The sequence below is a fragment of the Scyliorhinus torazame genome, chromosome 9, assembly GCF_047496885.1.
Source record: "Scyliorhinus torazame isolate Kashiwa2021f chromosome 9, sScyTor2.1, whole genome shotgun sequence".
In the NCBI taxonomy this organism is placed as follows: domain Eukaryota; kingdom Metazoa; phylum Chordata; class Chondrichthyes; order Carcharhiniformes; family Scyliorhinidae; genus Scyliorhinus; species Scyliorhinus torazame.
In genome coordinates, this window is record NC_092715.1 from 98239208 (window position 1) to 98263350 (window position 24143).

The window sequence follows — 24143 nt, forward strand, 5'->3', positions numbered from 1 at the left end:
CCTTTGGGCCGGCACGATGCCCGTCTGATTGGCACCGTGTTTGGCGCCAGTCGGCGGACATCGCGCCGTTGGGGGAGAATTTTGCCCATGGTCTCTGACCATTCGTTATATTGGGTGGACTTGCGAGTGGACTGGGGCGGCCTAGCGCCCGCAGTGGAGACTGGATGTGGGGTTTTTCTTGGATGAGAGGTGTGTGAGTGGGTGAGGGCAGCCATTCAGCGGTATGTGGAGCTCAATGATACGGGGAGGTCACGGCCGTGACGTTGTGGGAGGCACTCAAGGCGGTGGTTAGGGGGGAGTTTACTTCAATTTGGGCGCATAGGGAGAAGGCGGACCGGGCGGAGATGGCAAGGCTGGTAGATCCTGAGGGTGGACAGAAGTTACTCAGAGTCCCTGGAGGCAGGGCTGCTGAAGAAGAGGCAGAAGCTCCAGATGGAGTTTGGATTAGTGCCCATGGGGACGGTGTTGGGGCAGTTACAGCGAGCCAGAGGGGCAATATATGAATACGGTGAGAAGGTGAGCAGGATGCTGGCCCACCACTTGAGGAAGCAACAGGCAGCAAGGAAGATTGGCAGCGTAAAGGACGAGATGGGAAGGGTGGTATTGGACCCTGAGGGGGCGAATGGCATGTTTGAGGCATTCTATAGGAGATTATATGAGTTTGAGCCCCCAGCCTGGGGGGAGGAAATGTGGTGGTTCATGGACGGGTTAAAGTTTTCCAGCAAGGACAAGGAGTTGGTGCAGGGATTGGGGGCAGGGGCGGATCTACTATGAAACTAATGAAGCTTAAGCTTCAGGGCCCCTAATCCCGGAGGGGCCCCAGAAGCGACTGTAGTACACATTGCTTAAACATTTTGGGTCTACTGTATGAGAAAGGGTTTAAAAAAAAAAAAATATTAATAACATAGTGCAATTCAATACAAAATAATAGTTAAAATTAAAATTAAAAGGTTATTAAAGTATCATGCAGGCTAGCCGTAAACGAAAAAACGTTCAAATTAAGGATGTTTCATTCTAAATATATTTAATATAAAATAATTATAAATAATTTAAAACACTATTAACATTTATGACAGAAATACAAACAGTAGATGACGTGTCGTAACAAAAAAGGGGAGACATTGAAAAGGCAATCACAATGCGTGAATTTTCAACATGATAGCACTCGTGATAGCGATCTGGACAAGAATTTTTTTCAATAAAGTGTTCATAAGGATACAATATTTTAATTACCCCTACGCAAAATTAAATGTTATATTTAGAAAAGTAAGGTAAGTAATAAAGGTGAAATAGTGTTAGATTAGCCTGAGCCTATTCTTTTTATGAAGAGGTGAACGGAAGGTAGGCTACGACCGCATAGCCTAGGCTAATACTATATTACAAGTATTTATGAAAAAGTAATAAACGGGTGAATTTGTGTTAAATTACAGATGTTTATTATGAAAAGTGTTCAAATAATGGTAAAACTGTGTTACATTACCTTAGCCTATGAAGTTTGGTGGCCTAGACTTGCCTAACTTAGTCTGGCCTAGCGTAGGCTAGCTTGAACATAGCCTAGTTTAGCCTATTTAGCTTATTTATTATAAATCTTAAAAAATGGCACTTTACTTTCTGAGAAGAGGTTTTTTAAAAAAACTTTCTCAGAAAGTAGACTTAAAAGTTTTTCCTTTCAAAGCATGCGACAATAGTCGCACGACTCAAATTGATTAATTTTTTGTTGTATATATTTCAACAATCCCAAAGTTTGAGAGTCAGTAGCACAGATGTTGTAAAGGTGGAGTGTCTGTTCTGCTGTGGTGAATGTAATTTTTCCCTTTTTAACAGAGGTCAAGACCCTAGAGGAATAACAATGAGTTCACAAAAGTACTTAAGTGGAAACCAAAAACGCAAACTCAATGAAAAGCGATCTGACAAAATTTCTAAATTTCAAAAACTAACAAACTATTTTGCAATGTCAAGTTTGTCAACACCTACAGTTGAAACAAGCCAAGCAAACACCATTGAAGCCAGTGATAGTGCACAAACCGTGGGAGCTCTTTCTAGCAATATTCAACCCACTGTTGACGCTTTTGATACAGATGACGATCACAGTGGTCAACATGAAAGTACCGCAGAACAAGCAGAGACTGAGCAGAAACATGAAACAGGAAGCAAATTCAGTGATTTCAAAGAATACAGTGACCTTGAAAACTGGCCCTTAACAGTTGATAATGATTTCATACAGAATTGTTTAATACAAGACATAGGTTTTTTTCAAAATAATAAACCAGATGATGTATATACCGAATCAAGCAGGGTTTACAAGGAGCTGAACAGAAGTTTCTCAAACAAATATTTTTTTAAAAGATTGAAAAATGGCCAGACTGTGATGAGATTCTGGTTAGTTTACTCAAAGAGCAAAGGCTGTATATACTGTTTTGTTTGCAAACTCTTTTCTAAATGCCAAACATCACTTACAACAGGTGGGTTTTCTGACTGGATGAATGTACTCAGAACTCTGGAGAACCATGAAGACAGCATAGAACATAAGAGGGCGATGTTGTGTTGGATAACAAGAAAGTCAAATAAAAATACTGTGGATCAGCAACTTGAAGAACAGATGAGAAAAACCATACCGTACTATTTTGAAATACTGAAAAGAGTTGTAGCTGTTATAAAGTTTTTAAGTGAAAGGGGTTTGGCATTTAGAGGTCATGAGGAGAAATGGGGCTCACCAGATAATGGAAACTTCATGGGGGCCATTTTTACATGAACATCTCGAGAAATGTAAAAATGAATAAGTAAATGCTACTTACCTATCCAAACCCGTGTATGAAGAATTGATAGAAATCATGGGAAAACATGTGCAAGATGAAATTGTGAATCAAATCAACAACCTAGACACAAATACTACTCTATTATTGTTGACTCTATGCCTGACCTGACTCATGTTGACCAGCTGGTAATTGTGGTTCGATACTGCTATAATGGAAAACCCTGTGAGAAATTTTTAACATTTTTACCGATAGAAAACCATTCATTCACGACTTTGTTCAACAAAATACAACACGTCCTGGGTGAACGTAAGCTTTCACTTGAAAATATCCGTGGTCAGTCCTACGATAACGCACCTAGCATGAGAAGGGCTCGGAGAAAGGGCTGCAAGCACTCTTTAAAAACATTAACAGGTACGCAGACTATGTACTATGTGCAGCCCATTCACTTAACCTTGTTGGAGAAAAGGCAGTGTCTACTGTACCTGAAGTTGTTGACTGTTTTGGCATTTTGCAGGAGCTGTATGTTTTCTTTTCTGGATCTCCATGAAGATGGGGATTTTAAACACACAGGGCAATCAATTTTTCTCTAAAGAGCTTAAGTGTAACTAGATGGTCTGCACACTATGAAGCAGTCCGGGCAATTAAAAATGGTTATCTGGGTATTTTACAAACTCTCAAACATATTTTTGAAGACTCAGAAGAGAAGCCTGAATGAAAACGAGGTGCAAAGAATTTATACCACAAGTTGGTAAAGCTGGAATACGCTATTTTAACAGTCGTTTGAGAAGAGGTGCTGGAGCATTTCAACAAAACAAGTAAGAAACTCCAAACCACTGGTTTTGATGTATTTGAAGGTTATCTTCTGCTATCATCTTTACTTTCATTTGTTAAAGAACTCAGAGAAAATTCAGCCGATAGGATTGCACACTATGAATCAGAAGCAAAAATTTTGTGTGAAGATATCACCTCAAGTTATTCTGATGCTTCCAAACGCATTGTTACAAGGAAATTTTCAGATGGAACAAGTGGTATTGCTTCTTTGAGAGGAGCTGACAAATTTAGGATAGAAGTTCTATATCAACTCTATGCCTGCTTGATAATCCAGTTACGCAAGAGGATTGACCCATATGAGCAGATTGCGAAAAGGTTCAAGTTCCTCTCAGAATTGGTGAACAATTCTGAAATTGATGAGGACAGTATTAAACTTATAATATCGTATTACAAAGTGATATTGACCACAAATTAGTAAACGAGTGTTATCAGTTCAAAGAATATTTGCACCTTAGGAAATCCCAGAACACAGAAGAAAACACGCCATCTAAAATGCAATGCGCAGAGGTTCTTCAGCTTATTTGTGAGCAACACCTAATTGAAGTGTTCCCCAATATTACAATTCCGCTTAAGCTGTACTTGACAATGCCTATCACAAGCTGTGAAGCAGAAAGGAATTTTTCAAAGCTATCCTTTATAAAGAACAAATTTCGGTCTATCATGACTGAAGAGCGCTTAAATTCTTCATGGACTTCCGGTTGCGGCGATGCGGAGCTAAGCCGCACATTTCGGCAGCTCCCTCTATAACGGACTTTTGGGCTCTCCGGAGGAGCCCCAACGGAAATTTTTTGATTGAATCCCATGTGGGAAGGTGAAGTAAGGTCCCCCCTTACGTCGTATGGCGGGGATTGGCGGTGGAGCGACAGAGAAAGAGGCTTTGGAACAGCGGCAAAATAGAGGGGGAAAAACCAAGATGGCGGAGGACGGAGATCGAGCAGCATGGGGGCCGGACCAGCAGGAGTTCCTCAGGTGCTGCGTGGAGGAGTTTAAAAAGGAGGTTCTGTCGCCAATGCTGTTGGCGATCGAGGGGCTGAAGGAGACCCAGAAGGCCCAGGCGGTGGAGCTCCGTGAGGTGAGGGATAAAACCAATGAGAACGAGGACGAGATCCTGGGCCTGGCAGTAAAGATGGAGGCTCACGAGGCGGTGCACAAGAGGTGGGCCGAGAGACTCGAGAACAGGTCGAGGAGGAAGAATCTCCGGATTCTGGGTCACCCCGAAGGAGTGGAGGGGGCTTATGCCGGGGCGTATTTGAGCACGATGCTCCATTACCCCTGGAGCTAGAAGGGGCTCACCGGGTCCTGGCGAGGAGACCCAAGCCTGGCGAGCCGCCAAGGGCAATAGTGGCGAGGTTCCATCGCTTCGCGGACAAAGAGAGTGTCCTGAGATGGGCCAAGAAGGTGCGGAGCAGTAGATGGGAGAATGCGGTGATCTGAGTCTACCAGGACTGGAGTGCGGAGGTGGCAAAGAGAACTGGCTTCAACCGGGCCAAGGCGGTGCTGCATAAAAAAAGAGTGAGATTCGGAATGCTGCAGCCTGCGCGACTGTGGGTCACATATCAGGACCGACACCACTATTTCGAAACGCCAGAAGAGGCTTGGACCTTTATCCAAACGGAAAAATTGGACTCGAACTGAGGGGCTGTGGTTGTGGGGGAGATGTTGACTGTATACAGGGTTGTAAATATGGGTAATGAATGTTTCACGGGTGGGATGATGGATGGGGATGGGGGAAGAGTTCTTTTTTCTTTTGATGAGATAGTGGGGAAGGTGGGCGTCAGTGCTGGAGGGAGGCTCGGCTCGGGGATGGGGGAACTGGGATAAGGCCGCAACTGGAGCTGCGCCACAGGGGGCGGGGCTGGCTCAGGAAAGCGCGGGCTTTTTCCCGCGCTAGGGAGGGGGGGAATGGAGGAACGTAAGGAGGAGGAGAGATTCCCACACGGGGAGATCAACGGGAAGGCGGGGGAAGCCGGGGTCAGCAGAAGTCAGCTGACTCACGGAAGTAGTATGGGGGGAGCAAAAGAGCTAGATGTGGATCTAGCGGGGAGGGAAGAGGGGTTGAGGGGGGATAATAGGGTTGCTGCTGCACTGACCGAGGGGGAACTGAAAATGGAAGAGGTGGTCGGGGCGGGGGTTCCCCGTCTGGGGGACTGGAGGATGCGGGAGACGCGGGCACGGGACTGGCCTAAGATAGGAGATGGCTAGTCGGCAGGGGGGGGGGGTGGGTAGCCCCCCAATCCGGCTGATCACGTGGAATGTGAGAGGCCTAAATGGGCCGGTTAAGAGGGCCCGAGTGTTCGTGCACTTAAAGGGACTGAAGGCAGACGTGGTCATGCTTCAGGAGACACATCTGAAAGTGGCAGATCAGGTCAGGTTAAGGAAGGGATGGGTAGGACAGGTGTTCCATTGGGGGCTGGATGCGAAGAATAGAGGGGTGGCAATACTGGTGGGGAAGCGGGTGTCGTTTGAGGCCAAGAACATAGTAGCGGACAATGGAGGCCGATACGTGATGGTGAGCGGTAGGTTGCAGGGTATGGGGGTAGTATTGGTAAATGTATACGCCCCGAACTGGGACGATGCTGGATTCATGAAACGGATGTTGGGGCGTATTCCGGACTTGGAGGTAGGAAGCTTGATAATGGGTGGGGATTTCAACACGGTGTTGGACCCAGCATTAGATCGTTCCAGATCTAGGACGGGGAAGAGGCCGGCTGCGGCCAAGGTGCTCAGGGGGTTTATGGATCAGATGGGGGGAGTAGATCCGTGGAGATTTGCCAGGCCTTTGGCCAGAGAATTTTCTTTTTTCTCCCATGTACATAAGGCCTACTCCCAGATAGATTTTTCTGTTCTGGGCAGGGCACAGATCCCGAAAGTGGAGGGAACAGAGTATTCGGCCATAGCCATTTCAGACCACGCCCCGTACTGGGTGGAGCTAGAGCGGGGGAGGAGAGGGACCAACGCCCGTTGTGGCGTTTGGATGTGGGACTACTGGCAGACGAGGAAGTGTGTGGGAGGGTGCGGGGGTGCATCGAAAGGTATCTGGAGGCCAACGACAACGGGGAGGTGCAGGTGGGAGTGGTTTGGGAGGCGCTGAAGGCGGTGGTCAGGGGAGAGTTAATCTCCATCAGGGCTCGTAGGGAGAAGAGAGAGGGCAGGGAAAGGGAGAGGTTAGTGGGGGAGATTTTAAGGGTGGACAGGAGATATGCAGAGGCTCCTGATGAGGGACTACTCAGGGAGAGACGAAGTCTCCAGACGGAGTTCGACCTGTTGACCACGGGGAAGGCAGAGGCACAGTGGAGGAAGGCACAGGGGGCGATGTATGAATATGGGGAGAAGGCGAGTCGGATGCTGGCACATCAGCTCCATAAGAGGATGGCAGCGAGGGAAATAGGAGGAGTCAAGGATGGCAGGGGAACTACGGTGCGGAGTGCGGTGAAAGTGAATGAGGCATTCAAGGCCTTTTACGAGGAGCTGTATAGGTCCCAGCCCCCAGGGGGAAAAGAGGGGAGGCGACAATTCTTGGACCAACTGAGGTCCCTGAGGGTGGAGGAGCAGGAGGTGGCTGGTTTGGGGGCGCCAATTGGGGTGGAGGAGCTGGTTAAAGGACTGGGGAGCATGCAGGCAGGGAAGGCCCCGGGGCCGGATGGGTTCCCGGTGGAGTTCTATAGGAAGTATGTAGACCTGTTAGCCCCGTTGCTGGTAAGGACCTTCAATGAAGCAAGGGAGGGGGGGACCCTGCCCCCGACAATGTCGGAGGCGATGATCTCTTTGATCCTGAAGCGAGATAAGGACCCACTGCAATGCGGGTCGTATAAACCGATCTCGCTCCTCAATGTAGATGCTAAGTTGCTGGCAAAAATGTTGGCTACGAGGATTGAGGATTGTGTCCCGGGGTGATTCACGAGGACCAGACGGGATTCGTAAAGGGTAGGCAGCTAAATACCAATGTGCGAAGGCTTCTAAATGTGATAATGATGCCATCGGTGGAGGGAGAGGCGGAGATAGTGGCAGCTATGGACGCGGAGAAGGCCGAGACAGAGTAGAGTGGGAATATCTTTGGGAAGTGTTGCGGAGGTTTGGGTTTTGAGAGGGGTTTATCAGTTGGGTTAAACTGCTATATAGAGCCCCGGTGGCGAGTGTGGTTACGAATCGGCGGAGGTCGGACTATTTTCGGTTGTATCGAGGGACGAGGCAGGGGTGCCCCCTGTCCCCTTGTTGTTTGCACTAGTAATTGAACCTTTGGCCATGGCATTAAGGGAGTCTGGGAAATGGAGGGGGGTGGTCCGAGGGGGAGGGGAGCACCGAGTGTCGCTGTATGCAGACGACCTGTTGCTGTATGTGGCGGACCCAGTGGAGGGGATGGTGGAGGTCATGCAGATCCTAAGGGAGTTTGGGGACTTCTCGGGCAATAAGCTCAATGTAGGGAAGAGCGAGCTCTTTGTGGTGCATCCGGGGGATCAGGGAAGAGGGATAGACGACCTACCGCTGAGGAGGGCGGATAGGAGCTTTCGATACTTGGGGATCCAGGTAGCTAGGAGCTGGGGGGCCCTGCACAAACTTAACCTGACAAGGCTGGTGGAGCAGATGGAGGAGGACTTTAAACGGTGGGACATGTTGCCACTCTCGCTAGCGGGCAGGGTACAGTCGATTAAAATGGTGGTCCTTCCGAGGTTTCTTTTTGTATTTCAATGCCTTCCAATTGTGATCACCAAGGCCTTTTTTAAGAGGGTAGGCAGGAATATTATGGGCTTTGTGTGGGCGAGTAAGACCCCGAGGGTAAGGAGGGGGTTCCTGGAGCGAAGTAGGGATAGAGGAGGGCTGGCGTTGCCAAATCTGGGTGGCTAATATTGGGCAGCCAACATAGCGATGCTCCGTAAGTGGGTGATGGAGGGAGAGGGGGTGGCATGGAAGAGGTTGGAGATGGCGTCCTGCAAAGGAACGAGCCTGGGGGCGCTGGTGACGACACCGCTGCCACTCTCGCCGACAAGGTACATCACGAGCCCGGTGGTGGTGGCAACGATAAAGATCTGGGGGCAGTGGAGACGGCACAGGGGTGCGATGGGAGCCTCGGCGTGGTCCTCGATCAGAGACAACCATTGGTTTATCCCGGGAAGGATGGACGGGGGGTTTCAGAGCTGGCATAGGGCAGGGATTAAAAGAATGGGGGACCTGTTCATTGATGGGACGTTTGCGAGCTTAGGGGCGCTGGAGGAGAAGTTTGGGCTACCCCCGGGAAATGCTTTCAGGTACATGCAAGTAAAGGCGTTTGTGAGGCAGCAGGTGAGGGAATTCCCGCTGCTCCCGGCACAGGGGATTCAAGACATGGTGATTTTGGGCATATGGGTCGGAGAGGGCAAGGTGTCGGCGATATAGCAGGAGATGAAAGAAGAGGGGGAGGCTTTGGTAGAGGAGCTGAAGGGTAAATGGGAAGAGGAGCTGGGGGAGGAGATTGAGGAGGGGCTGTGGGCTGATGTCCTAAGTAGGGTTAATTCCTCTTCCTCGTGTGCCAGGCTCAGCCTGATACAGTTTAAGGTAGTTCACAGAGCGCACATGATGGGGGCGAGGCTGAGTCGGTTCTTTGGGGTGGAGGACAGATGTGGGAGGTGCTCAGGAAGCCTGGCGAACCATGCCCATATGTTTTGGTCATGCCCGGCACTGGAGGAGTTCTGGAGGGGAGTTGCGAGAACAGTATCTAAGGTGGTGAAAGTCCGGGTCAAGCCAAGCTGGGGGCTAGCACTATTTGGAATAGCGGACGAGCCGTGAGTGCAGGAGGCGAAAGAGGCCGGCATTCTGGCCTTTGCGTCCCTAGTAGCCTGGCGAAGGATCTTGTTAATGTGGAAAGAGGCGAAGCCCCCCAGCCTGGAGGCCTGGATAAATGATATGGCAGGGTTTATCAAGTTGGAGAGGATAAAGTTTGCCTTGAGAGGGTCTGCGCAGCGGTTCTACAGGCGGTGGCAACCGTTCCTAAACTATCTCGCGGAGCGTTAGATGAAGGTCGGACAGCAGCAGCAGCAACCCGGGAGGGGGGGGAGGGGGGGATATCTTTTTTTGGGGGGGGGTGGAGAGAGGAGGGAGGGAGGGGGAAGGTTTTTTTCTCTGGGGGGCATTTGAGCAAGAAAATACATGAATGATCCGGAAAACTGATATGTACGGGAGGAATCCAATGTACAAAGTTCTGTATCATATTGACTTGCTATGTTCATGTCTTGCTATGCGAGCTTTCTTTCTTTTGTGTTACGGGGGGGGGGGGTTTGTTTGTATGTTTGAAAATTTTGTTAAAAAATTCTTAATAAACATATCTTTAAAATTAAAAAAAAAATTCTTTATGCACATTGTCTCTAGAAAATGACATTGCAAGGAAGCTGTCATATGACAAAACTGTACGTGAATATGTTGCTAGAAAAACAGAAAAAAGAGTATTTTGTAAAATGTGCTTCATGTAGTATGTATTCTCATAGGTGTGTAAAATAAAAGATTATATTGACTGTGGTCTTTTCTATGTTTTATTTCATCATTCTATGATACATCACGAATGTATATAACATTTCCCTAATTTTCATCCCCCCATAACTCAAAAACTATAAGGCATAAGAAATTTTTATTCGCACCAGTGACTTTGACATGTGAGATAATCCAGGACAGCAATTTTAATCAAAGTCTGAGATGTAGTGGTTACATTTAAAAAAAATTTGTGGTGATCTGTCGCGGAACAACCCCATTGAAGAAGGTAACAGTGGTTACCCAGACCTCGTTGCCGGTTGCGAAGGGGCCCCCATAACAGTTCAAGTTTCTGGGCCCCAAAAATGTAGGTTTGCCACTGATTGGGGGTCCCAATCGGGTTGAGGGAGGTGATGGAGAGTGTAGGGTCGATGCAGGCTGGGAAGGCCCCGGGCTCGATGCGTTCCCGGTGGAGTTCTATAAAATGTTTGGGGAGAACCTGTGGCCACTGCTAGTGAGGGCATACAATGCAGCTTTAACTCCACCCTACACTATCCCAGGCATCCATCTCTCTGATATTGAAAAAGGATAAGGATCCAGAGCAGTGTGGGTCATAAGCCCGGTATCACTATTGAATGTAGACATCAAGGGCGGGATTCTCTGATCCTGAGGCTAAGTGTTGATGCCGTCGTAAACGCCGTCGCGTTTCACGATGGTGTCAACAGGCCCTCAAGAGCAGCGATTCCGAGCCCCTCAATAGGCCAGCACGGCACTGGAGCGACGCACGCTGCTCCAGCTGCTGATGTCAAATGGGCGCTGCGGGTCTGCACATGCGCGCTGCGACCGGCGCGAATGCACGCATGCGCACTACGACCGGCATAGTTGCGCGCATGCACAGTGGCTCCCTTCTCCGCGCTGGCCCCGACGCAACATGGCGTAGGGCTACATGGGCCGGCGTGGAGCAAAAGAGGCCCCCAGCCCAAGAGGCCGGCCCGCCGATCGGTAGGCCCCGATTACAGGCCAGACCACAGCAGACCCCCCTCCCCCCCCCACCAGGCCGCCCCCGGATGGATGCATGCCGAGGTCCCACCGGGTAAGACCACACGCGGACGGCGGTGGCGTGACTCGGATTCTTTTCGCGGCTGCTCTGCCCATCCCGGGTGGTGAATCGCTGGGGGGCCGCACAGGGTGGCCCCCGACCAGCGCCACGCCGACCGCGCTGGCACCAATGGCGCCAACGGCGGACCGGCGTCGGGGCGGATTCACGCTCCGCCCGACGATTCTCTGGCCCGGCGTGGGCTATGAGAATCCCGCCCCAAGTTGATGCTGAAGGTGCTGGTTTTGCGAATTGAAGACTACGTCCCTGGGGTGATAGGCGAGAACCAAACAGGGTTCGTGAATGTGAGGAGGCTATTTAATGTGATTATGATGCTTCTGGAGGGACAGGAGGTGGAGGTGGTACTGGCGGTAGATGCGGAGAAGGTGTTCAACTGGGTGGAGTGGGAATATCTGTGGAAGGTGCTGGGGAGGATCGGGTCCGGCTACTGTATATTGGGAGTATTGTGAATAAAAAGGTACATTGGGCAGTATTGTCAATAAAAAGACACATTGGGCAGTATTGTGAATAAAAAGGTACATTGGGCAGTATTGTCAATAAAAAGACACATTGGGCAGTATTGTGAATAAAAAGGTACACTTGGCAGTATCGAGGATAAAAAAGTGTTTGCACAATATTGAGGATAAAAAGGTACTTCATGGAATATTGTGAATATGAAGGTAGAGTGGGCTGTATTGTGGATAAAACTGTATATTGAAGTGAGAAAGTTCCTGAGGTGGGGGAGGAAGACAGGTTGGAAAGTGATGGTTGGGCAAGAGCTCGCTGATTTACTGCTGCGTACGCTGCAGTACTGATCTTCCTGGCTCCATGTTCATGTCAGTAACAAAATGGAAACAATCTTCAGATTATTGATTGCCAGGAAGGCAGCTGTGAACCCTGGACAACTGAGGAGAGCATGCAGAGTTTTTGCCAACTTTGGCACAGTGTACTAAAACAGCCATTAGTCCCCTGATCAGTACATTCGAACGGCATAACAAATATGTTTTTAGCTGAGTGCTCTGATACTTGAGAATTACTGGCTGTGAATATGGTGCCAGATGCAACATATGAGAGTAGATTGTGGATAATTAGACTTAGAAGATCAGAGGTTGGATTCTCCGATCCCTGATGCCGAAATCGCATTTGGCGATGGGGCGGAGAATCCCTGATGGCACCAATATCGGGGCAGGCGCCGCTTTCGCGATGCTCCACCTCCTGTAAAGCGGCGTACATGCCGTATGGGGGCACTGTGGTGGGGCAATCCGGGGCACGCGAGCCAGTCGAAGAGGGGTACTATTTTGTGGGCCGGGTCCGCGAGCGGCATCTGCCATGGCATACGCCGCGGCTGCTGCAGGCATGGCGCATGCGCGGCTACGAATCCGGCAACTCTCCAGGCCATATCGGCAGCTAGAGCTGAGAGCTCTACGCTGTCTGGCTGCTAGCCTCCCCCCCAGAACAGGGAATCGGTGGCCGTTTTGTGCCAGTTTTCCTGCCGTAAAACGCCACCGTTTTCGTGCCAGCATGGGGACTTAGTCTCCAAAATGGAGAATGCAGCCCCAGACCTGTAAATAGGTCACAGCAACTTCATTGCAGTGTTAATGTAAGCCTACACTAATAAAGATTATTATTATTAGGTCATCGCCAACTCTTACTTTTCATCCAGTAATTGAATGCAACGGGAAACAATTTCTCTCCATTGTTTGCTTTGGTGTGTAAACCTATGCACTCATGCATAAAAGGCGGCAGTACATTTATTCATTCTTGCACTGTGAATTACTTTCTCATCAGATATTACAAATCACTCATATTGTTGGAACATGTTATTGACCTACCAAAAAATTAGAGGAGTATCTGTAACATACACTTCCAAAACATTCTTTGCATTTCTCAGGAACACAATGGCAAACACATTTCTGAATACACATTCTTACCAGCAAAAGGGGGACATTTTAGAATCACACTGAATTGTATAGATAAGTACATTATATAAAAATTAAAGATATATGTAAGAGTAAAAATATTAATGTTAACAGTAAGTGCCAGGAGAAAAAAAACATCTCAGGTTCTTGAATGACTTGCAAAGCTATTGAAGCTTCAAATTGGAGGATTACAAAGCGATGGTTCCAAATGTGACTGCAACCTCAACACCATTTATCCATAATTCTACATATATTTTTGTCACTTCCATTATTGGATGCTGTAATTTAGTAATATCATACTGAGAATAAGAGTGCTGTATATGTTTCTGGACTCAGATTTAATAAAGCTCACCTTATTTCGTCATAGACATAGCATATTCTTCAATTATATATTTCCTATTATATGCCATTATTATGATTAACGAGTTTTGACCTTCTATATGCAATAAAATCTGTGTCAAAATCTACAATGAAATGGATTTCACATAAATTAACATAAATATCAAGAATCACACGTGAAAAGGAAAACAATGTTGGGACTGGAATAGAAATTTCAATGATCCCCAATTTCAAAAGCCTTATATTCAGCACTTCATCCATATGGCTGCTGACTGCTTTTCATTTTTGAAAGCTTTGAACTTACTTCAATTTCTAAGATTCACTGTGATTTACTTTATATTCTTGCCAACCAGAAGTTGCAGCACCATTTTTAATACTCAATTTTGACCTTCAAAGTTAATCACTGTTTTTATCTTTCAAAGACATGCTGCATTAGTCTTACATCCTAATGTGCATGCACACACAAGCAAACACCAACATTCACATACATGATAAATATTTTTGACCCAGTCATGGGCCAGAGAAAAGGATTTATTGCTCACTTTTCCCCTTCACATTGTGCACACTAACTATTGCTAGAATGATAAACAGCTCTGTCCAATTATCTGTACTCAAACTCCTCAACTTTCCAGTCTGTAGGACTCCATTAGGGGTAAAAACAACAATCTTCAGTACCTGAGGGAAAGCAGAAGTGTTCCAAAGATAATTACCTTGTCAGCGTTGTCCTCTTCATCCTCCTCGTACGCTAATAAACTCTCTTCTAACTCTTGCTGTTGAGAAGAAATAGAAAAAGTGCAACGATCATCAGCAATGAAAGGGAAATACCAAGTTAAGTTACTGGAATTGAATTCAGGTTATGCTTTAAAAATAGATATAAATTCAAACTTCTCTTCAGGGACCTTGATATAATGTAGGGAAACTTAGAAGCCAATTTGGATACAGCAAGTTTCTCCAAATGACAAGGCAATAAATAACCAGATAATCTGTTGTAGTGAATATGGTTAAGGGATAAATTGTGACCAGGACACCAGAAACCCCCTGCTCTCTTTTGATAAGTGCCGAGAGATCTTTGACATCCACCTCAGAGGCCAGATGGGATCTCAGTTTAACATTGGATCTGAAAGACAGTGACTTCAAACTGCAGCACTCTTACTACTGAACTGAAGTGCCACTCTGTGTTAGGCTGATAATTTCCTTCAAGCTGCTCTCATTCTACTCCTGTAACTTCACTTGAAGGGTGGCAGGAACCTTGTTTATACACATAAGACAATTTCTGCTGCATTTAATTGGAAGCAGGGATGTGGAAATGCCTGGCCTATATGCTCATGTATCTGGAATGGAAACTGAACTCACCATTTTCTGAGACAATGGTAATGCTGCTCCAACTGAACCAAGACTGACAACTCTGCTAAATGTATGGGAATGAAGTCAGCCACAACTGGGAGAACACTGCTGCACAAAATATATTTCTGAATGCAGAGTCATAGGTGTAGAGATACAGTGAATTCATCTAACTCATGGTCAGGCAGCATCAAGGCTGGTACAAACTATGATCCACAGTGACAGAATCAACATAAATATACAACAAGCAAAGATACTGTGCCTTCAAATATAGATATGATTGGGGTCAGAATCGGTAATTAATATGCAATAAAACATTAGTTACAGTTAAATCGGCCAAGATGCCTGATCAGTTCTCAACAATGGCTAATATACTGAACCAGATGCATGACATTTTTAAGTTTTAATGCGATGCAGAAAGATTGATTCGCTCCAGGGTGATAATATAAAAATTTGGGCTTGGTTATTTTATAAACAAACTTTATAAACAAAAGAAAAGAAAATAATATTTAAACTTTCACTTAAATTCTAACACAAACAAATTACATGCAGTTTCTTATCCTTAACATATTAGTTTCCATTAAATCACATGTCCAATAAACATACAGCTCTCCTTCCACTTACATCGACGCAATTCTCTGTGGTAAGTCAAGTTCCTTTAGAATCCCTTTTGAAAGTCTGCATTCTGGAGCAGCTTCCTTCATGACCTCCCTGGGTGACTTCCACAGCCTTCTACCATAACTGTTCAAAATGGCATTTCTTTCTCTCTCTCTCTGTCTCTCTAAGCTCCATCGCCCTTAAACATCGGTTTCCCCCGAGGTGGCCAGACTTGAATCACTTATCGTGGCAGACCCTCCACTCCAGTTTATACAAAGGAACAGAGTTATGCCATTTATATGCAACTAACCTTCCATTGATGGACCAATAAGTCACCTGACTCTGTGATGGGCTGACGGTTGGTCAAACAAGGTTGTCCCGAACGACAATGGATCTTGAGTGGATCATCCTGGCTGAACTGGGACATCCTGTGTATTCCCACTAACAAGGTTAAGTTTGAATGGAACAAGATAACTCAGGCTATGGGTATATCCTTCTAGCTCTGCTGCTTGCAGTCTTGTTAACCCGGTAGCATTGTGGATAGCACAATTGCTTCACAGCTCCAGGGTTCCAGGTTCGATTCCGGCTTGGGTCACTGTCTGTGCGGAGTCTGCACATCCTCCCCGTGTGTGCGTGGGTTTCCTCCGGGTGCTCCGGTTTCCTCCCACAGTCCAAAGATGTGCAGGTTAGGTGGATTGGCCATGATAAATTGCCCTTAGTGACCAAAATTGCCCTTAGTGTTGGGTGGGGTTACTGGGTTATGGGGATAGGGTGGAGGTGTTGACCTTGGGTAGGGTGCTCTTTCCAGGAGCTGGTGCGGACTCGATGGGCCAAATGGCCTCCTTCTGCACTGTAAATTCTATGATAACCCCTAAATTTCATGCCACATCTTGGTCCCTATTTCTGGACCAAAGTTCCCAATGTCTTCCTATAATGACAATGTAGAAACTTAGAGAAAAACTGTATACAAAATATATAATACAAATGCCAGCAAAGTGCTAGTATTGAGGCAGGGCTCTGCATCACAATTTCCTGCATCAAGATAAAAACACTGGCAGATAGGTGGGAGCCATGGAATCACATTAGGGAGGGTAAAACAAAATTACAAATTACCCAGCAAGTGATTACATATTTTTATCCGAACAAAGGATGTTTGCATTTCCGACAAGGCCAGCATTTATCACACATCCCTACTTGTCCTTGGTGGGCTACCTTCTTAAATCGCCACAGTCTGTGTTGTGGTACACCCACAATGTGGTTAGAATATGGAATTTGCTACCACAAAGAGTAGTTAAAGCGAACTGCATAGATTTGTTTAAGGGGAAGCTGGAGAAATACATGAGTAAAGGTTTAGAAAGATAGGCTGATGGGATTAGATAAAGACTTTTGGAGGGGGAAGAGTGGTGTGGAACATTAACACTGACGTTGATTAGTTGGGCTGAACGGCCTGCTTATTGTCCTATACTACTTGCAATCGAAGAAGAGATGACTCAAGCGAGAGAAAGGGAAAAATATTATCACCAAGTCTTCTCTGAAACTGGCAGCTGGGGAAAAAATTGTGAAATGAAGACATGTACCTTTAAGGGAGTGTATCTTAAAATACAATTGCAACTACCTGTGACTCTGTGATTTCCCCCCCCCCCTCTCCCCCAATCATTTGGCTGCTACCTTGCACCCTCCCAACATGTGGGCCGGGATTCTCCGAAATCCCTGCCAAGTGCTGACGCCGGCGTCAAAACCGGCACAAGCGATGCTGGCGTCATTCACTCCTTCCTCGGGGGCTAGAACGGCGCCGGAGTGCTATGCGCTGCTCTGGCACCAAAAGCCAGCCCTACACGGTCGGCGCGAGTCCGCGCATGTGCGCGCCACGGCTGGCGCGGGTCCTTGCATGCGCGCCACGGCCGTCTCTGCGCGGCCCCTGGGCGATATGGCATGGAGCCCTACAGGGGCCCGGCGTGGAGGAACATAGGCCCCCCCCGGAATTAGCGCGCCACCGATCGGTTGTTCCCGATCGCAGGCCTGGCCACCGTAGAGGCTCCCCCCCAGAGTCACCCGCCTCCCCACCAGGACGGCCCCCACAGCCAGAACGCCGAGATCCTGCCGGAGAGGACCATACGCAAATGACGTCGGCGAGACTCGGCGGAACTCGGCCCGTCCAGCCCGCAGAATCGGCGCGGGGCTGTTTTCAATGGCCCCCGACCGGCGTCACGGCGACCGCAGCGGAGCGATTGGCGCTGATTCTCCGGTCACGTCGGAGTGGAGTGGCGGGATTCCCCCCCCGGCGATTCTCCGACCCGGCGCAAGCTCGGAGAATCCCGGCCCTGATCTTCATGCTTGTAACTCAGTATCCCGTGGCACCCACCAGCACAACCCCACCTGATATAGACCCCTGGCCCATCAAGCGTGCGGCACACAAGGTCCTCTCTTTGTCCCCCGCAGAAGAAAATAGCTCATAATAACAGGGAAAGGGCGAAGGCGGGGGGGGGGAGGAGTCCCTGAGATCCGAGTCCTCAACTTCTATGAGGAATGGGCCCCGAAGATCGTGGGGCTGCTCAAAGAGAGAGCAGTGGCCAACAGCGGGTGGGCCTAAGCCAGAGAGGTGAGGATCCATTGTCCCTTCATCCAGATGATGCCGAGACTCTGGAGAAAAGCTGCTGCAGATGACAGGACACAGCCATGAGATTCAGGAGAGGGTGTCAGCGATATTCCAGTGCCTTCAGTGACAGGAGACAGTGCCAGTAATGCGTGGCACCCAGGCTAACACTGCTAGTTGGTGACCGTAGTGCAAAACCTGGAGCAGGACGTCCACGTCTTGAGTGGTGGAGTCCAAGGCATGGCTCCGTTTGTGATGACCATGGCTCAGGGCTTTAATACCATGTCCCAATTGATGAGGGGCCTGTCCCAGACACAGGTGGACATTGCCGAGGCACTCCGAGCACAGCCGAGTCACTGAGGACCATTGCCGAAGGTGTCGACACCATGGGGCAGACAATGGGGGGCCTCCAGGATAGGCAGTGTGAGGTGATCACAGGCTTCTGGAATCCACTCCAGCTTCCCCACCATCCCATGGAGTCACCTAGGGCTCATGGATACACTAATAGAGGAAGAAGCGCTGGAGGCCAACCCGCAGTCTTCCATCACGGAGATTAAAGTGGTCTCCAGTTCTTCTGAATCCCCCTCCCGACACCGGCACATCTCAAGGTCAGTGGGCAGAACAGGGTGGCACAGCAACACCTGTGACTCCGTTAAGTTGGCCGAGGCTCTCTGGCTCCATCCCTCCAGAGGACGTCCACCAAGGGCTGCAGGCTGCTTCCTCCTCTGATGTACATCCTGGGGACACACCTAGACGTAACAGTAGACCATGGAGGATCAAGAAGAGCGAGGAGCATCTGAGTGGGCACTGGTTAAATCACTGTCCGCAGCAGGGGGAATGGAACTCTGTCACATTAGAATGTTTACCATTAAAACATGTCACACCTGATACATGTGAAGCCTCTGTCACTTTAGTCTTCACAATGGGCCTGGCAGCACCCCAACCTCTTGTTCCCCCTGCTACTGGTACCAGGTCGTGGGGGGGTAGAATGATTTGGGGGGGAGCGGGAGGCAGGATGTTGAGCTGATGGTCACAGCCTCGTTCTAGGAGAATCTGGAGACGATGAGGGCCTCCCGAGTCCTCGTGGCATGCCGGACCACGGTTGCCGCTTGTCCTCCATCCTCTGACTACCCCTCAGACTTGTCCTCCAGCTCTTCCTGGTCCCCAGGATTTAACTATTATACACACTCCCAGGGCATCAGGCACATGTGTGCATGATCCTGAGGCAGCGGTCGTACACAATCTGAACATTCAGGGAGTGAAACTCCTTCCTGTTAATACAGAGCACTCTACGATGCCCGGTGCTCTTAGGGTGACATGCGTGCTATTGATGGCCCCCTGGACCTTGGGCATCCTGGCGATGGCGCCGAAACCTGCATGCTGGATACCTTGGCGGGCCTGGTACAGGTCAAAGGTGATATCGTCTGATGTCCAGGCATACAGAGAATCCGTCACCAACAGCTGAAGGTTGTGATATGTCACACAAGTCCCCGCTCAAGCTCTGGAATGACCCGCTGGCAAAAAGGTTTAGTGCTGCAGTGACCTTCACGGCCACTGGGAGCAGTGTCCTCCTCCTCCGCAGGCTGCCATGTCACTGCTGAGATGCACTCTTCTGCGTCATATGCTGTCCGTCAGCTCATGGGAGGACCAATGACTCCTGTACACTTGGCACATTGCTGGCCTCCCCTTCAGGCCCCTCCTCCGCCTGATGGGTGGCCGGGGCTCTAGAATATGTGCGACGGCCCCCTGCATTGCCCTTGCTGCTGTCTTCGGTGTCTGTCCCCCTCGGTTGTTGCAAGCACAGTGACGGTAGCCTCCGCGGGACCCATACCAGCAAACATATTTGTATCTGGAACAAATTGGAGAAGGAGAGAGACTGACAATCAGTTAGGGCTTCCAACCCGGGACCCTCAAATCCTCCAAGCCTCCCCGCCCTTAGCATGAATGTCCCGCGTTCTCTCAGAGTGCCATTCAGCGAGCCAGTTGTGCTGACAAACCTCGCTCTACATCCTCACCCCTATTAGGAGCCCCTAGACCCCAGACCTCTGCCAGCAACATTAGGGGGGCTGTGCTCAGCTGCCCTCCATTCATCCAGACACTTACACTTTGGCCACAAGAAGGTCCACAGTGGAGAAGCCCTCCTCTTCAGTGTTTGATTGTAGGCAGCTGCCTCTATGGTGCTGATGCTCCTACAGTACAGGCACGCTGTTCAGGCACCAAAGTTTCAGGACATCCAGTCCACTAATCATCCTCTCAGTCATGACACCTCTTCCTTCAAGGAGACGCTTAAGAATTCAGGAGTGTGAGGCTCTCTCACAACTAACAAGGCTAATTCCTCATTTGGAATAGCTTTCAACTGTGAAGCTAGAGGCTGCTCTCACACAAAGGGAATGACATTGACTTTCATGAGAAAGCCCCAGCAGACATCTGTCCTGGAAGGTTTGGTAGGACTGACAGGCTGCAGCTGTGGTTGCTCCTGTTATGGGTCTCCACAATATTTAAAGATGGCTTGAAGGCCTCACAGACACAAAACCCCTCAATCATCCAGCCCAGGGTGACCCCTGACATCGACCCCTCCAGCCCCATGAACAATCCCAACCCCCGAATGCAAATTAGGCTTAATGACCTTCTCACATTTTTGGACGAGATCCGATCTCGCCATCAGGAGCAGGCTAGATGAAGTGCAAAATGGTTTGTACCCGCGCAAGTCTCAATTTGGGCCTCTCCTGCAATTCACCTGGGCGCGCCTGGATCAGCGCCAGGTGCAACTTGGTGGGAAAATCGCACCCAACAAATTTGACATTTGTTGCAACTAAAATATATCAATGAATCCAAATCTAAAATGATTACGGACATATGTATTTTGTTTGTTGTGTGTGAGCTGGGCCATGTAACGTTGCATTCTCTCATTGGAACGCACCAAAACAAGTAAGATAATCTATTCACTAACCCAACTGTATCTACAAATTGGAGGAAACTGCAGCTAAGGTTCCTGAACTGCAACCATCTAACTGAGTAGCCGTCACTACTAAATAATTCCATCAACGTCTTCACTTCTACTGACTTCTGTTAATCTGTTCTGCTGCAGGTAGGCCATGATACTTAATTCAGGAGTGGCAATGGGAGAGGCCTTGCAATACAATGCCTGTCTCTAGTCTCAGTGCTCTCAGGTCATTCAGCAAAAAAAGGAAAACTCTGACAAAAAGAGGGAAAATTGGAAACAAATTTAAAATAGAAGATTAAACCCCCGAAAAACTGAGAGGACTGAACAGAAAATCATTCACTGATGAAAGATATCCCTGATCCTTGTTTTTCCCATGGGGGTCAACATCCATGATGTTGATGCATCTCTTCAGCTGAGTTGGGAACAGATTTCACATTTACTGATAAGTGGCTTCTGAGGCTGCATCTGGGGCAGGAAGATCATGCACTCTACTGTGGTTGTGCCCCAGACTGTCGCAGTCTCTGAGTCAGGTGCAATGCATGTTCCTGGTAGGCACTAATAGGTGATTTGTTGTGACATCCTGTTGCAGGAGACGTGAGCGCAGGGAAATAGGGAATTACAGATAAAAACAGCAAAATACTGCAACTTTTTCGAGAGGCTAGCTTCCTGAAAGGAATCATCTGTCTATTAAAATTCTAAATGTTCAATCCAAATCCCTTTGCTACGCTGAACACCAGGGACATCCAGGCATTTGTTGTGACCCCCATTTCTAGGAAATAAATGGTGCAATATATTTTGAATGTTGCTTTTCACTCCTATTCATGGCATCATAATCCACGCACCTACTTTGGGTCTGTGGTGGTAAATATTAAGGGTAATACGGTACACCATGAATGCCGAGGAGCCATTGGAGGACAGATGCTTGATCCCGATTGGATCCGCCGCCTACTGGGCTCCACCCAGATAGGCGGGGTATAAGAACCTGGGTTAATCCCCGCAGCTGCATTCTGTGACTGAGCTGCTGGAGAACGAGTCTGAACAAGTCTGTTCAATAAAGCCTCGATTGAAGTTCTTTACGTCTCGCCTCGTGTGTGATCGATGATGCTACAGGGTCCAACATATTTCTGTCTGTACATTTACAGATGATAGTTCAGGATTGTTTGTCAATCTATTGAACACAGGGAAGAAAGCTGCCAATGTCCATTGTTTCGTTTTTGTTACAGCAGCACTTAAATTGCACATTGTGTCATCATTAGTCAAAATTATACACATCTCTGTAAAACATAAGCTTCCAATAAAATATCATCAGCTGTTTAACTGACTTAAAGTAATATCAGTAACACCAATTTAATTGCACAAAAAGAAACATTCGCAGCAGGTGGTGGAACATGGTTTATTAAAATGGAATGAATCCATTTTCTGGATTTACGCTACAATTTGTAAACCTTTTTCACAATCCAAAGCAAGGCTAATCCTTTGCTTACGAAGCAAAATGTGCACTTTTGCAGCTTTGAATTGTTCAATACTTTCAATCTGCGCATATTTGCATATGATGTAAAACCTACACTGGGAATGTCCTGAAAAATCCTATACCACTGTGTAACTATTTACACCTTAAGCCAGTCAATGAAATGAGGTAATGATGGAATGTTGGTTGGGCTTTCCTACTGATGTGCTGATAGCTTATAGACTGGGGAACAACAGAAATATTGGATTCATTACTGTCTTAAATTCATTAAATTGCAATGAGTGTAACAAATCAATCATGATTCATCTTCAAATCTTAGTCACTGTTTAGTGTTGTTTATTTAAAGGTACCAATCACATTTGTTGTCTCCAATCCCTGAATGTACAAATCCTGCGGAAGATTTTTTAAAATGTTCCTGACTAGTTCCCAATCACAAGTATCTGAATAATACCATGGCTGGAATATTTGTCCATGATCGAAAACCTTAGTTGGTGCAACTTGACACAAACACAAAAGCATTGCACACATCACAGTGACTCCATTCTCTTATAATTTTGATATCTTACATCACTGTTAATTACCTAATTACCCTAAAACTAACCTTCTACGTACTGAAATAGTCAACTGACTCTTAATATTTTCATGATACCATATTCAAAATTAAAACCAAAGATCACAACTAGGGGTTGCATTTTTCATTCCAGGACTAAAGTCCCATGATGGATGCAGGAACAGGGAGCCTTATCTGCCAAGGAGATCAGTAAGAATTTGTGCCGAATTTGCCGTGCAGTTGGGACGCTTCACACGGTCAGGTGGGCTGAGTGGCTCGAGCCCCACTGTCACAATGGCGCCATGTTTAAAAGGTACCGGGTGTCATAATATACACCAGTATATCATGGTGCAGACACACACTGATGGATACACAGTGGGACCAATCAACACACACAACACCGCAGCCAATCACCAGTTAGAGCACAGGCACTATAAAGACAGGGGGCATCAGAGTTCCCGCTCATTCGAGCTGCAGTTAGCTCGGAGGACAGAGCTCACAGCCTGCAACACAGACATTCACCATGTGCTGAGTGCATCGACTGGTTAGGACAAGGCAAAGGTCTTTAGTTAAAGCTAGTATCGTCTTAACCCACAGTCCGAGTATGTTAAACAGTTAATGATTCAATAAAATAGTGTTGCACTATTTCAAGTGTTGGTGACCAGTGCAGAACACATACCTCAGTAAGTATTAGATCCAGTTTAATAAGGATCTCACATTTTGGTGGTCACTGCATGCACATGTGTCTGCAGCAGGAGGCAGAGTCAGCCAAGTTCACCAGTACTCGGAGGACTGCTGAGGAACAGGATCTGTGAGGTTTGAATCTGATAACAACATCTGGATTTGGTCAGTCACAAGATGGTGCAAAGGGTGGGGGAACATTAGGCAGAGATGGAGGATGCTCTCAACAGGGTGCATGTGATTTAGAATAGCCCACCGCCCTGCTCTATGATGAAGTGGTTCCAACTTGTGCATATAGAGGGTGGCAGATGCCATGAAGAACCTTGTCCAGCAGATTTTTTTGGGGATGCGTGCAGAGCTGTACTCCATTGCTGTAGCCATGGGTGAATTTTGCAGTGGCTACACAAGAGGGGGATGAAGCACCTTGACCTCCCTCCAGGTGCGCCTACCCCTTAATGAGCCAGACAATGGCCTTCAGGCCCCCAGGGGGAACAGGAATTGGAACACCTGGGAATTCCACTCAAGAATTTCTAAGGGTATCCAGTCATTCGAATCCCTGTTGCTTGTAACCTCTTCAGCAGCCTCTGTGACCG

At 47.8% G+C, this 24143-nt stretch overlaps 1 protein-coding gene across 5 annotated transcripts in view; it reads right to left on the reverse strand.

Annotated features, from left to right (window-relative positions):
* mctp1a (multiple C2 domains, transmembrane 1a) overlaps nucleotides 1-24143 on the reverse strand; it is a 1185582-nt gene that overhangs the window by 180124 nt on the left and 981315 nt on the right. For all 5 annotated transcript variants that reach the window (XM_072516301.1, XM_072516303.1, XM_072516302.1 and 2 more), the window contains one exon: nucleotides 14087-14146. In XM_072516301.1, coding sequence (XP_072372402.1) covers nucleotides 14087-14146 — 60 coding nt within the window. The remainder of the gene's footprint in view (nucleotides 1-14086; nucleotides 14147-24143) is intronic.